At 33.5% G+C, this 16,584-nt stretch overlaps 1 protein-coding gene across 2 annotated transcripts in view; it reads right to left on the bottom strand.

Annotated features, from left to right (window-relative positions):
- Positions 1–16,584, bottom strand: part of LOC130894083 (polypeptide N-acetylgalactosaminyltransferase 2-like) — a 108,830-nt gene that overhangs the window by 21,098 nt on the left and 71,148 nt on the right. For both annotated transcript variants that reach the window (XM_057800659.1, XM_057800657.1), the window contains exons 3-6: positions 11,349–11,450; positions 6,867–6,934; positions 4,356–4,543; positions 2,876–3,043 (exon numbers count right to left, since the gene is read on the bottom strand). In XM_057800659.1, the coding sequence (XP_057656642.1) occupies positions 2,876–3,043; positions 4,356–4,543; positions 6,867–6,934; positions 11,349–11,450 (526 nt within the window). The remainder of the gene's footprint in view (positions 1–2,875; positions 3,044–4,355; positions 4,544–6,866; positions 6,935–11,348; positions 11,451–16,584) is intronic.

A 16,584-nucleotide genomic window follows, 5' to 3' on the forward strand; every position in this document is an offset into this window, starting at 1 on the left:
TCGCTACTTATGTTAATTCAAGTTTTCAAAATCCATACTTCAACCTTCATACTTCTATTTAAAATTGCCAGAAGAAACGACAATATCTACAATATTTGAAGCAACGCCTTCTAGCGTTCACGTTGCTAAGTAAATTGCTTATAATTTATATATTTAGTTTTGCTGGACGAAACTTCATCGGAACCGGACATAAAACAAGATTCCCACTCTCTCCCACTTATTATTTGAAGAGATAGACTAAACCTTGTGAGATAAAAAATGCTCAGATTTTGTTGAAGAATTCGATTATTATTTATATAAAGTGCTTCTAAATTGGGAAATTTTGGTAAATTTAGCTTTTTAATGTAATATTACAAATACACCCTCTAGTGGTCCTAATATTCTGAAAATAATTTCCACGTGTTTCTTCGGGCCACTTTTGTTTTTGCCTTGAAGCTGTAATATAATCCAGTCCTGAGATATGGCCGACAATCGTTATTATTTGTCCACCCGGTACACTGCCACACTTCAACGAGTATTGTCATTATAGCTAATCCACCAGTCTTTTCAGAAACAGCAGGATGTTGTACGGCTCTAGAGCAGTTTTTTCCAACCTTTTTCAATATTAAAAGACCAATTTGTTCAATCGACAAATTTAATAGATAGGTTTCAGGAAGAAATCTCTATAAAGCACATTCAATACACTGCCATCGCAAAATATACATTTTTCTTTCTGAAAAAATTTTCTGGAAAATTATGCTTCCAAAATCAAAGTAAATAAAACCGAATACTTACAATTCAAGTTTTTAGAACAGTTTTAATGGACACTAATTTCAAATTAATACAAACTAAATGCTGTAAAACATTGAGTATAGAAGTTAAGACGGGCCATTTAGGTTGTTTAGCGAAATTCTAAAATGTCCGGGGTTTCTTACGGAACCTGCCAACCCGCTAACCAAATACACAGTTGATATTTTGGTCTCGTCAATTGAAATTAAAGCTGATAATTGAATTTGGTACCGAAATTCAGCCTTGCATTTGGTCCGGAGCCAGTCCCATTTTCGCATTGCCGTCCTTATCAAATTGCCCCCCTGTGGTGGAAATTATGTTTAACATACTAAATGCACTAAAATGCCGTTATCGTAAACTAATTATTAATCATAGGCAGAGAATACTACCTTGGATATAATTTAAATAAATAAACAATAATTAATTGAAAATAAGCAGAAAACAAGCCACAAGGAAGCCTTTGTTACACAAAACTCTATTTCAACAGATGACACCCAGTTTAAGTGTGGTGATAGACCATTATTTTACAAGAGCCACGTCGTGTTGTTAACCGATATTATATTATATAACCGATATTAGATTATATCGATGTAATTGAAACTAATATTGACATTATCGTAAACGTAGATTGACTTCTAAATTGCAAAAAAACCGAATTAAAAAATGTATTATAGACCGCTATTCTACTAGACGTTTGCACTATACAGAGTGAGTTTTATGTATGGAATGCCTCAATTATTTCGGAAACGACTAGTACGATTTTCATAAACTTTTGTGATGTGGCCGGTATTCACATTGTTGTCAGATTTTTCCTTTTCTCTGAAAAATAATGAACTTTGTTATTTCAAATGTATCAACCTGTATATTTTCCGCTCTTCAAAATCCTAATGATAGATAAATGTTACTATCGAAACGATCTAAAATTTTTTAGTAATGTTATGTTTTATGATGAGGCCATTTTTTGTATTAATATAAACGTAAATCACCATAATTGTAGATACTGGTAACGTAATAATCTTCGTTGGATGCATGAATCCCAACTGAATATATGGGCTGGAACAGTAGGAGACAAAATAATTGGTCCGTTTTTCATTGAGGCTAACTTACAGAGTTCGGCATATTTAGATTTATTGGAAAATAGTATTATATCTGAGTTGGCTCGGATATTTCTAAATCCCAATAAGTATTTTCAATTACATTAAAAAACCGGACAATAACAATATCCCAAACGACAATATTTGGTTACAACAAGATGTTGCCCCATCTCACTATGCGTGTGTGGTGTGGCAATACCTAAATAATGTGTTCCCTAGAAGAATGCGTGGTGTTATCGAAAAGTCCCCACGATCACCCGACATGAATCCTTTAGACTGTTTACTGTAGGATCACTTGAAAAACATCGTTTATCAAATAAAACCTGCCAATATTCAGGAATCAAAAGATAGGATTACCACAGAGATAAGAAGGACTGAGAAATCAGGGATGTATTGCAAAGTTTTAAAAATCGCTTGGCTTGTTGTATTGAAGTAATTACCTTTACTGTATGTTCTCAAAAATTCGGAATTCACAAATGTGGATGTACTTCTAACTTGACACAAACATTTAAAGATTTGTCTTCAGTTGTTGAAGATTTTCTACGGCATGATTTGGATAAATATTTTACTGCACCAGTTTCGTTAAACTTTTTACTAACTTCCTAACACCAGACCTTGTTACGAGATTTGTATTAGTACATAGATTATAAATAAACGAGTTTATTTAATCGTAGCCATCTAAATGTACAATATTTATGGTGGAGATACAGTAAATGTAGCTATAAACTATAAATTATGGCATTTAGGTATGGAAAATATCACATGAAAAATAATCAGTATTTCTCAAGGATTTCTAAGAACACAAAATATATAGGGTTCATTATTTTTTCGGAAAAAGGAAAGACAATAATGTAGATACCACCATAATACCAGCCGTATCACAACTCCCTTGTACACCAAAATTTATAAAAAACGTACAAGCCGTTTCCTAGATAATTGAGGCGTTCTATACATACGACTCACTCTGTATAATATTTACTCATGCTTATTTTGATTTGATAGGTATTTCTCACCTGCGTTGGATCACTCTGTCTATTTTCTCTCTCGGCATAACTCAAATATTCCCATTTGAAGACTAGATTCCAATCAAAACCGCCACGTAAGTCAGCGGAAGCACCGATATATTGAAATGTGTCCATACTTATAACATCTATCACAGGACAAACAACTCTAGTAGGATCCTGAAATATATAGTATATGAGTTCACGAGCAGGTAATTGTCTACGAGAATAAGTTTCTCAAGAGAAGTTATTTAATATGTTAACCACGAGTGGAAATGTATACCTTTTCTATCATTAATAAAGTGCTAAGTATTAATGTAATTATACTTTTCAATTAGCAATAGCAATAGAGAAAATACTATGAACGTTTGGACGTAATCTGCTGAAACACAAAATACACACTCAGCAGCATTTTTAAAGAAATATAACTCAGTGTTGCACGTTAGTTGAAAAAGTTGAAGCTTTAGTCTCACAAGTTTAGTAACTTCTGCGAATGTACTAATTATGTGAGTGAGGATAGTAATAATAAATAAATGTTATTCATCATCACGCTCTAATGATTAAAGAAAGCTGGCACTGTAGCTTAGGTTTTAGTTTTGTCTGGACATAAAACATCAACATAACCGCAAATTCGCTTTTTGGGATTCAGATTGGGAGCAACATGTCCTGAAATAGTCACGTGGTCGAATTGCTAATTCTATATATCCCGATACAGTTTCTAATTCCAGATTCGCCCTTCGTTAAAGGATTTGGCTCCCAAGCATACCCTGAAGATGCTCGATTTAATACAGAAGAGACTTAAAGGCTAACCAAAGTTGACCAGAAACTTAGAGCATAGAAGAAAGGCAGCAAAAACTTTACTGATACTACCATGACAGTTGCTGCCCAACGAACACAATATGTTGACATCTTATACTTTCTTGAACGAGAAAATTTTCTCGTCAACTTAAGTTAGCATGTTCAATAATACGGTTCGATAATAGGGACAACTTCAGAACGGTATGGCCACTTTAAGGTTTCTACAATTATCATTTACTAGTGTAAGATTGAGAGTGACTACGTAATGTACGTGGTGTGACTTCAAGTGAGTCGACTGTTGGCCGGCGGAGACTCTAGGAAGTGAATTACTCCCTGAAAAACATGCTAATGATCCAAAATTAACTCCCTCGTATCACCAATCTTGACTTGAGTTACTATAAATTGTTCGCTTACTTCGAGGGGTTCTCATTTATTCTAATAACATAAAATTTTGAGGAAATTTCTTCGAGTGTAACTAAATTAAATTCTAACATCAATAAAGTTTATACAAGTATGTTTATGAGGGTGGAATGCAAGAATAGCTTTCTTACTGCAGCTTTTATTTTTATAACTAATTCTTGTTGATGACCAGCTATTTTATCATTATTTATTTATCATTATACTTATTATTTATATATTGTACAAAGATTACTCAATTTCAAGAAATATTTAAGAATTCAAACTGAAATCTTACCTCCATAACTCGTTCAAGTAGAGGTTCCAACCAATCCACGTTACACTCGCAATGACTATCTAAAAATGTCAATACAGATGCCGTAGCAGCGTCAGCACCTTTAACTCTCGACCTCATCAATCCCTCTCTTTTCTCATTTCGAATAACTCGAACCTTTTGAATTTTCGCCAATTCTTCTCCATCAGATGCTGAAATATTTAATTCGATTAATATATTTATTTGAAAAACACTTACAAAAATTTGTACGCTAGATCACATCATCAACGACCGTGGACTGCTTTTGAATTGATATACGAGGGTTTGAAGATTATTATGTGTTAGACACTTCAATAGCTAAATTCAAACTTATCAGCTCGACTGACAACGAGCGTTCGGTGACGGTGGAAAAACTACATCAACCAGCGATGTAATCGAAAAAGTTTAATAAATGTACGATCGTCATATAAAAAAAACTATATAAAAAAAACGCTTCTGTTATAAACGTAATCTATCTGCGTGTTGGGTGATGCGTTTACTCACTGAGGAAGAAAAGCGAAATCGATTGAAAATTTCTCATTTCCACTTTTACATTGCTGAAACGAGAAAACGTTTAAGAAAATGGATTGCAAAAGACGAACCTCAGAAAAAAGCAAAGACGCTTTCATCGGCAGGAAAAGAGATGGTGACCGTTTTTTCGTATATTCATGGGATTGTGTTCATCGACTATCTTCAAAAAGATGAAAGAATATCAGAAGATTATTATGCATCATTACTTGATAAGGTAGATGAATAAGAAAAGCGACTGCATTTGAGGTGTTTTTCTATCAGGACAACACACCTCACATTTCGGTAATTTCCTTTGCTAAAATTCACGAATTGCACTTCGAATGGATAGACTACAAATCGCTTTCACCAGATCAGGCCCCTACAGACTTTTTCCTGTTTCCTAAACTTACAGTTTCATTAATAAATTTCATTAATATGCAATAGAAACTAGAGCGGAGAGCACAACCACTAAACGGCTCCTAAGAACAACAGAAATGCGAACTCTGAGATCAATAACAGGACATACGTTACTCGATCGGAAGAGAAATGAAGAAATAAGGGACATATGCGATATTCAGGATGTAGTAAGATGGGCAAGGAGCCGCAGAAGAGAATGGAGAGACCATGTTGACAGAATACCAAATGAACGGATAGCAAAAATTGCAAAGGAAAAGAAACCAGACACAACTCGACCTCCTGGACGACCACCTATAAGGTGGTATGAAAGCTGGTCCTCAGCATCCCAACTACTCCTGGCGAACCCTTGATGAAAATACAGGACCTAGTCCTAACGTAAGAAGAAGAAGAAGAAGAAGAAGAAGAAGAAGAAGAAGAAGAAGAAGAAAAAAGTTTCATTAAGTGTCTCATGTATTGTAATAACTACGTTAATTATATATTAAACAAATTTTTAAGTTTAAGTTTACTTGAAATTTTGCTTATAAATCTAATAATGTATGTTCAATACTATTTAGTACGTGTAACTAGCGCCCTCTATGACAATCAGACATAAAAACAAACTCATTGGATGTATCAGCTTCCAAAACATATTCGTATAAAATTTCAATACAATGTTGCCAGTAGTTGCTGCAAAATCATAAAAAATGTTTATAATTTTTTTCTTCAACGCCCTTTATCTTGATTACGAATTCTATTTATCCTAAAGACAGGATCACCTTTTTCTGAAACACTCTGTATATAATTTTTTTGGTTATGAAAAGGTGAAAACAAAACATTATGATTATGATAATAATTACATAAAATGAAACAGAACATCTAAAATTGACTAAAAAATTTAACATTTTAACATAATTGAAGTTCTTTTTTTGAAACTCGTCATCTAGTCTACAACCTACTCTAAAACGATTTCACACGGTAAATTTGAAAATGAAAATTTTTCTCTTCGTAAACGGTTTGGATTTACAATTTCCACAACATTTAAGATCGTTGTAAGGCTCTTATCATTGATATTTTTTCCTTATAAATCTAACTGTAGATTTCAAATGCTTGTTTATTGGTCATTCCTAAAGTTTGTAGCAGCTAATTCTAATTTTATCGGGTCATAATTTCGATAATTTTTAGAGCCTAACACCTCTTTGTAAACATTGTCCGAAGTCGCTTCCACTTTGGTGGATTTTTCAATTACAATCCTGTAAAAAATGAGATATTTTTCCACTTTTTATTCACTACAAAGATTATTGTAACATTATGTTACAATAAAATATTCATGAACATCATCGGATAAAGCTCATAGAGCCATTCTTTTACTGATATTTCAAAAACCGTTAAATCAATGGCAGTCAGTAAATTGGATACTATAATTTGTTCACTACAGCCATTACAGACATTAGTAAAGATTGCCCTGTCGTTGCTTATGAAAACCGATTGCTTTTAGTAACATTAACTGTTCCTCCAATTTCCGTTTCAGTTGTAAGAGTACATAGAACTTATTAATTGTTGACATAAATCACGTTTATTTGCGCTACTTACGGTTGTCACTGAAGTCATCTACTAGAATAATTTCCTTAATTAGATGTTCCGGACTCCTATTCAGGACACTGAAACACATTTATACATATCAGTTCCACATTTAAATTAAGAAATTCAAGAAGAATGAGGTTTATTTTGTATATTATATACGAGGATTGTTCTTTTTTCAACCTCCGATAGGCTGTAAAGAATAGACGGGTGAATATTACAAAAATATTTTATTACCAAAAGTTAGGTACAACTTAATTCTCTAAGTAATCACCTTGACGATTAAGTCATTAGCCTTATCTGTGACCCACGATACATCGGTATGGTGAATTGTCGTCTGAAATTTGACACGCCACGCGCATAACGTCACGCTGAAATTAGAATGTTTTCACGGCCGTTATGACTCAGTTGGAATTGTACTTATTCACCGGATTTTTATGATTGTAATATTTTCTTGGGCTTAACCAGTATTTGAAACTATTATAGAGTTGACATTGTAAAAGATTGTACTTTCTATTATAAGATCATTATTACGGTTTTGGCCGTGGCGACATGCAAAAGCACTAATCGAAATACCAAAGAAACAGGTATTAAATAATTTGGATTTCCAAAAAATGGGGACGCTTCCGGCCCCTGGGCCTTATCAATAAGGCCCGCGATCGCAATGTGTCACAGAAAGAATAATCCTGTTTTTCAAAGCTTTTAGACTTAATTCGATTCCTCTACGGATGTTTTAAATACTCGTACTCTCAAATCTACGGATGTTTATAAGTAAATTCAAGGGAAGCGCGTGCCTAGACAAGTGAGAGACAAAGACATTATCGCTATCTCTTAGCAGCAAGCGGAAATATCCTATTATTTTTGTCGAGAACGATAGAATCTTTCACGCGTTTCGAGTCTAGAGTAGAGCCTTAACCATATAAAGCGTCGGCACGACGTGAGTCAGTTGAGTCGAGTAGTTGATGCGATACGGTTTTTCAGTCTAAATAAGAAATTGCATATTTTTTCATAGAGTGGAAATTCTATTTGAGTTGTAAGTTGCTGTTTGTAAGGAGTTTAATTTGAAGAGACTATGTACAAAGTCAAAATTCGATTGTTACGCTGAAAAATAAGAATCGACATATTGTCATCTTTAAAATCTAAACTTCAAGGTCAACAATAGATGTTTACTAAAGCTAATACAGAGAGCGAAGATGCCCTGAAATCCAGTTTCATTATTGGTGATTTTAGACTGTATGTTGAAAGTTGCCGATGTTCCATTTCCATCTCAAATGTCAATAATTCAAAATATTTCGCTATCAAGAAACACAGTTGCTTCAAAAATAAATTATTTACCTCAAAATTTGGTTTTTAAACTGAAGTAGAAAATTAAGGAATTGACAACTACCTGTTGACGAGAACACTGATACAGTTGATACGGCTCAACTTGCTGTTTTTATAAGAGACATTAACAGTAACTTTGAAATAACTGAAGAACTGAAGAATTATTACTGTATAATCTCTGTATCATTAATCAGGAATCATTGGCATCCAAACATTCAAAAATGGACCATGTCATGCAAACTATAATTAAAATTGTAAATTTTATAAGGAGCAGAGGACTAAATCACCAACAGTTCATACAATTTTTACAAGATTTGGACGAAAAGTTTTCTGATGTCCCTTATTCCATCGAAGTTCGTTGGCTCAGTCGAGGAGTAGTTTTAGAAAGATTTTTGGGATTACGTGACCCTATTCAAGCTTTCATGTTAGGAAATGGAAAACTGATGGATTGATTGTGCCTTTTTGGTAGATATGAATAAGCTCTTGACTGATCTGTGTAGCACGCATTCTCTGCATGTTTTGCAGCACCAATTTATGTGAGCAGATGTTTTCCGTCATGGAAATAAATAAAAACAAACATCGCACAAGACTTACGAATAAACACCTCTAATCAATTCTCAAAATAACTACAACGAATATGCTATCTGACATCAATAAGCATCAACAAGAGAAGTCAGGTATCTGGATTCTCGAGCTTAACATAATTACCTACCATCTTTTGTAACTTTGATATGATTTTCAATCTAGCCCACCTATGAATTCAAAATTTAATATATGACCCTCTGCAAAATTGTGTTTGACACCACTGTCCTAGGTTTTATCATATCGGAATAATCCATGGTATAAGTTTTTTATAATGTAATTCACATTTAATATGTATGTTAAAATCATTTAAAATTTGCTCAAATTCATGAATACGTAAAAATATTTAAAATTATGTATTTAGGATTGACATATATGCTAGATAAATAATTTGTGTGAATTTCTATCGATGTAACGTGTGCTTGAGTTGTATAGTAAAAGATCGACTGGAAATTTATTAATTGACATTCGATCATCTTTGGTGGGTTTTACGATAATTGGAGTAAATTGTTTGTGTATGACTGAATGAAGTAGATTGCTGTCATAGCCGACACGTGGTAACAATTTGGTCTTATTTGAGGTAAAACATCATTGAAGGGATCCTATATCTGTTGGAAAGCATTATAAAGCCAATGTGAAGAAATATATCTTGGGAACACCACTAATTCTTGGTACACTCAGACTATATAAAATCAACCTTTCGTCAAGAGACCGTGACCGTTGATTGTATGACAGTTAAACCGTGTAAAGATATAAAAATAACGACACCTGAATTATATTATATGAAACTTAACTTATACCTTGGATTATTATGATTTTCACACTTAGTTTGATTTATTAACTCACTTTTCCACTTATATTTTAGTTTCCCTGATGATGAAAAGAACACTTCCGAAAAGCTTGGATTTATAGTTTATATTTGTTTAATATATGCCCAAAATTAATAGATATTTTTTGTTGATGTCGCTTCACTTGTGGAATTATAAATATTTTAAATCTGACTGGAAATTTACCTACACGTTTTGCTAGCAATCGTTATGATTATTAGATACAATACCACTTATTTACTTGGTAATTTATGTTAGTGCGGGTTTGTACCATCCATTTCGAAGAGGATAATTCCATATAATACATCATACAAGTATCTAGGATTAAAATATTGTTTATTTACACAAATAAAATGCGCTTGAAGAAATAACTGGAATATACATAATAATATTTCAGAAATATTTAATTGAATAATTTCATAATTTTGTTAATCATATGTAAAAGAGTCTGTTATTTCACGGAACAGGCTGGAAATTATTTTGTAAACAACGCGCGGCCTCAAAAACTTGGTAATTGATAAATTTAGTAACATCGTATATAATACATATACAGACATGTCTTTGTATGAAATATTACTTTGAGAATCAAAATTAAACTTTATAACAGGTTTACAGCATACATTGTACTTTACATTTTGCTTCCACCGTGACGGCAAATTATGCGATAGATCGCGCATGCTTGCGCATTGGCATACCGGTGTATATGTATCGTGTTGTGAAGAAGCTTTGCACTACTCTCTTCATAAAATGTCGCTGCCAATGATCGAAAGTGAATTGTAATGGTTTATCTGAGTAAAACATCGCCACTGCTTCAATTCAGGCAAAAGATAAAATTTACTCGCTGTCGAGAATGTATGGTGGGTGTTTGAGAATGGCCCTCTAAAATTGCTGAAGGAGTCATTGGGTTAGATATACGCTGTGGATCAGAGCAAATCCAGAAGTCAGAATGCCTCTTGGTTCGTTTGGAATAGCTCTCTGTGAGCATTGCAAAGTTTCACTAGATACAGATATTGAAGACTGCATAAACTCCACAAGCAACACATATTTTTGATCGCAAAAAACAGCTTACATTGCCATCTAAACTTTACTTCGAAAAACACGTGTGCTTTAAGTGACGAGCTTGGAGAGCGCTTCCATCAAGATATCGCCATAATTTAAAAACGCTACCAAGGAGAATGGGGATGCACAGTGCTGGCAGAGTACTGTTGGTCTTTAATTAGAGTCATTCCGGACTCCGTATATAGAAGACATGTGAAACGGTCCAAAAACATGTTTTTTCAGGCTGATAATAAAACTGGAGTTTCATAAGTACTTACGGTTTTTTATATAACAATTAAGAATCACTTATTCCTATTCACGAGGAAAAAATTGTTGCCTAATGTTATCAGAAAACTTCTTCAGCTTTGTCATCATCAGCATCTACATTTTTGAATTATTCTCAAAGACCGAATATACTAAGATTCATTGCGAAAATTCTATTTTTTATGTTTATATTTACACAGCTTACTGGTGCATTTTCTAAGTCAAATTTCTATTTCAATTACAATTTCAGCTGTGACTATTCACTTTATTTTCTTAATATTTCACAATTCGATTTCTGCGTGTCTTGTTTAAAACAATGCCATATATAAAAAAAGACAAAAGCCTTCCGTTAATAAAACTACATATGCTTTAATTGAGACTTATAATATTGGGAAATATTAAAAAAATAACAATGAGAATGGGAATGTTTATAACAATAAGTATTTCGCATTCAACTTACCTAACAACAGTTCTTAATAAGGTAGATCTGGCTTCGTTGTGAAAAGTAATTATGACTGAGGTAGCAGGAAGTTCTTCGGTATTGTAACTTTTTCTACGACACCTGAAACAAAGGAAATATCTGAAGATTAAAACAAAGGAAGTATTGAGTACTATTCAAATTAAAACAAATAAAGCGTTACTAGTATTGGGAAAAAATTTGTATTATTTATCTCGATTTATAGTGACAATTCATTTAATAGAGTGTTTTTTCCGATAAATTTTCCAGTATCATTAAATTATCATTAATTTGCTAGTAATGATAATCTTCTCAGCTGGTTTATTCCTAACGGCGGTATACATTTTCACTGCACTGCATCTTTTTCGATAAATTTATTATCTCAACTCCACATAAAATTCAAATTATATTTGTTATTTACTTTTGGTATATTTTAGTAAGATTTGCAATGAAAAGAAAATTTTACATTTTCGCAGCTTTAAATTCTATGTACCTCACTAGGTATGAAGAGAAAAATAATGGTATATGAAAAGTTCAAAAAAATTAATACCCTTCAAAGTACTATCTTTGACCGGCTTCTTTTAGAATTGCTTTCATCTAATCTGTCATAGGCCCTGTTTCTTTACTTCCTAATAAAGTCCCTACTAACTTTTATTTATAAAATAAACAAAAATTCGATTTCTTCACCTTCTAATAAATTAAACCTTCGAGTAAATCGAGTTATTTGCCAAATAAGTTTAGTAGAAACTTAACCTATGATAATAAATATCAAAAGTGATTTGTCAATTTATTATACGTTTATTTAATTAGTTCATTTTTCGAAATATTTGTCATACAAATAATTAAATATTTAATATGTAGTCGATCAGAACCAGGCCAAGTTTCTATCACACCCTGACAGCTTTCTTGCACCCTAACCAGGTGTGATGAGAAAATAAAACGGTCCACGTAAAACGTAACTCGAAGTAAGTTTCTATCACATCTGGATATTTTTAAATTTTTGTTATTCATGAGGTGTCATGCAAAAAAAACATTAACACAAAGTAATATCCTTCAAAGTACTTCTTCTGGCCTGCTTCTTCTGGGATACCTTTCATCTGATTCCAAATACCAGGAGTGATGTCAAAAAGTTTTCTCTTGCCAAACATTTTTGATTTGTGGGAAACTTCTTTACATTGTGATAAATAGGAAGCCAATGGTCAATTTTTTCTCTTAGAATGAAATCTGATCGCACTATCTCCTCATAATCGTATAAAATAAATAACCATGTCCTTGATAGTTGACTTGTCAAGCTTTACCAGGGCGATGTGGTTTTCCATTAGGACCTTTAATTATCTATTTTATGAACTTTAGGTTCAGTAACTATTTTGGCTATGAAATCCGGACCTGAATGGAAAAGAGCTTCCAGTTTCATGCAAAATGAAACACTTCATTTTAAATATTCTATTCACGTGAGCTATATTTTTAATACTTGTGTACTTTTAACTTATGAAGAAAATGTTCTGGAAAATTTTTTGTTCGACATTTATTATGAAAGTGGCAATTAACACTCATCCGATAACAAAATGAAGCACTGAAGTTCAATTCCACCTCAGTGAAGAAAGAAGACGGCATTGGTGACAAAAAATCATTTTAACAATCTCCAATCCTCCTCATAATTTACTGAGTATGGACTATATATCATTATCGCCAATTTGAATATTGATTTTTGAAAGCGATAAATTTAATGTCTTGTAAAAGAAACAACGAAATTTAAAAGGCAGCAATTCTTAACTAATCAATTTCCAGACTGTGGATACATAAGTATTCGAAAGCGCGGAAATTAGTACACTTTGAAGTTTAATCTTACCACATTCCCACTACGAAAACGCTCTTAATCTAAAACTACGGTGTGTATCTCTTACATATTTGAATTTTAAATTAATTAATGTAACCCCCGTTTAACTTTTACTATTTCACACAATGTTGTAATTTTCTGTTCCAATTTAGACAAATAATCTTCGTCTATATAGTTCCATTTCTTTTTCAAGATATTCCAAATATGTTAAGTGAAAGTAGGACACTACTCTCTGAATTCCCTATCTAATTTGTCCCACAATAACCCATTCAGTACATTCTTCCTTTCACATTGATACTATTTGCACAGCTTCGAGGAATGCTTGGGATCGTTGTCTTGCTGAAAGATAAACTTTCTGCCGATCAAGCGCTGGCCAGAACGTACATTTTCCTTCAATATTTTTTTTGTAGACTTCCTTCCTTCGCCCTTCCTTTAAAACATTTCCAAACTATCACCAAGTCGCTGCCATCTTTCTCAGCCGAGATTACACATGGACCTAGCACCCGTTATTCCTTTGACCTGCGCATAAAAACTTTTCTCTTAGATCCAAAAACCTCAAATTTTGACTCCACAAAACTCTCTCTCCCTTTCTTAATGTAATTCACTGCAACCTCTTAATTTTATGTTGACGTCTTGAAAGAGGTTTCTTCAATACCACTATTCCAAAAAGGCTAGCTTCTCTCAATCACCTTTTCACTGTAGAAATACTCAAAGGCAGATACGTAGATTCATTGATCTGAGCTAGTATCTCTGGCCCGTGAGTCCTCAATCGCTTTTACTGATCAATACAATACGTTCATCTTCAGCAGTTGTGGTTTTCCAAGGTTGATAGTTCCTTGGTTTTATCCATTTTAAAACTTACGGCACTTAATTTGCGAGAACGAAAACAATTTGTATGCGAACTTCACAAAAAGATATTTTGGCTTAAAAAGTATGAATCACAGCACGTTCTTGTATCTCACAAGGCTAGCTGGACTAAACTACAATCATAAACACAGAAGAAATGATTCACAGTTAAAGATTATAAACTTTCGACCGGTAGTGTAGATTAAGAGGAATTAAAGAAACACAAAAATATAATTAGAATGAAGCGGTTCCTTGATCGTGTTAATTAACTGAGAAGAACACGTATTTCTCGTTTATCTCAATTAGGAAAGTGAAAATCCTCATCGATTTTATGTGCGTGTTGGTATGAAATGTCGTGTCAAAAATAAAACGTTAATCGTATACAAAGTAGAGAAGAGAGATGTGATAAAGAGTTATTTCATTTACAAATAGGCATTACTGGATGAAAAATTAGTATGGATATCATGATTAACGAATTAAAAAAAGCGATGAAATTTTTATATATATTTTGAATATTAAATTGTAGAAACTCTCTTGTGATAGCTTGACAACAGAAAGTATACTGATAAAAGCTTTGTACGAATCCATACACTTTCATTCAGAATACCAAAAAATACAGATTAAAATATAAATAAGGAAATAACGGTCCAAAAGGCAAGCAGGGCTGTAAAACAGCTTAAGTACAATGGACCTTCAATCAAACATGAAGTTATTAATGAAAAACACTATTAAATACCAAATTCGACTATAAATTAGATAAGATGAGCGTAAAGACTGTGAATCTATCTCGCTACCATTTTGTTCTATTGATGTTTTGTGAACCCGGACTGTTAATCAATCGGGTAGGAGCCACATTATAAAGTGATCTAACTGTCTGGGTGCTATATGGCTTAACTCTTCTGGCTTTCAAATGTAAATCTGGTATCACACGATGCGTCCAATGCTTCCAACGTTGGAAGCTGGTATGATTTGACGCATCGAATGGTCGTAGTGAGCTTTTTATTCGACGAATGTTTTGCTTCCAATGTTGGTATTGGAACGTAAGCTATTGGAAGCCGGTTTTTCTCATTAGCGTCAATGCTACGTGTTTTGTATGAAAAACCAAAGTCGCCAATATTATCCAGTTTATTTCAAAAGAATTTATATCTGTGGTATGCTGTTGATCACTTTTTTTGCCAAGTTTTCATTTCTTTAAGTAAATTTATGTACGGCTTCGTTCAATGTTTAGCCAACAATAGAAGAAGAATGTTGGTGCAAACGTTAGAACCACGGTGTAGTTGCAGCACTGCTTCCAGCCTTCTTTCCAATGTTCAGCCGTACGCTGGAACGTGAATGTTGACGCAAACGTTGAATGCATCGTGTAGTACCGGCTTTAGTACGGTAGTATATCTATGGATTGCCTCTCACTCCCAAAGGTGTTCAGCAGTTTTGATTGGTTCCTTACAGAAACGACTAGAGATGTCGGGAGTTTCATCAAATCTCTTCAGATGGTAGTTCACCGGACGGTGTTCAGTGAGTAATTATTATCAGCTTATCTTTGTTCAAAATTCGACTAGAAAGCTTTCGACAGTGTAGGACACTGATCTGTGAAAAACTCCTAACAGAATGAAATGATAGATCAATCGATTTAATAACAAATATACATGAAGTAGCTACAACAATTATTCAACTAATGACAATTAGACGGATTAAGATGAGACGGTTAAACGAATTTTTTCAATTCAACAAAAAATTGCTTATCAACTTTGTCTCTCTTTGAGTCTATACACATTTTCCAGCGATACACTAACATTTTTGACCTTGCTCTATAATAGTTGCTGTTATTCTCCTGAACGTTTACGTATAAGATGACGTCCTCTTCTGATAAGGGACATTATGGTTAGGTAATCAACCAATTAAAAGTGCAGTTCTTCAATTTAAGTGATAATGATCACTGATAAGTCGTTTTTCTTCAAAAACCCTCGTATTTCACAATTTGTCTTTTCACCTTATCAAGCAATGATGGATACAATGCTATTGCGAGCAGGTTCGCCATTTGCAATTCATTGTTTCGAATGTTTCATCTTCAGTTATGAATAGACCCAAATATCCGACTCAGTTGGATTAACCCGCGTCACTGAGGTCTGGGAAATGTTAATACGAATGCGCTTTGGGTCCGAAGTGAGAAACGCGACATCCACTGAACGGATAGGTGTCACATGCATAATTATTTGGTCAGTAAACATGTCCAATGCTTACTTTTGGTATGCCGAAGACTCTAACCTTCGACTGTCGTCCGGTATAACTTGGTGAACTTTTTCGATGATATCGCTGGTTGTTACAGTTTTTGCACCCTCGGAATTCTCATCAAGAGTCAATGTACATGATAGTGCAAAGTCTCTTTACATAATGGACAGCTCAATGCTCAATTTTTCCATTTTCCAAAAAAAAATCATTTATGAGATTGGTAATCAGAAAATAAGCGTCTAAAATTTTATTGACAATATGTCAATACATCTCAACAAATCCAGTTCAATTGCCTTGCAAACGTTAACTTTTAAGTGTCTTTGATGAGTA

This window comes from Diorhabda carinulata, chromosome 5, assembly GCF_026250575.1.
Source record: "Diorhabda carinulata isolate Delta chromosome 5, icDioCari1.1, whole genome shotgun sequence".
NCBI classification, from domain to species: domain Eukaryota; kingdom Metazoa; phylum Arthropoda; class Insecta; order Coleoptera; family Chrysomelidae; genus Diorhabda; species Diorhabda carinulata.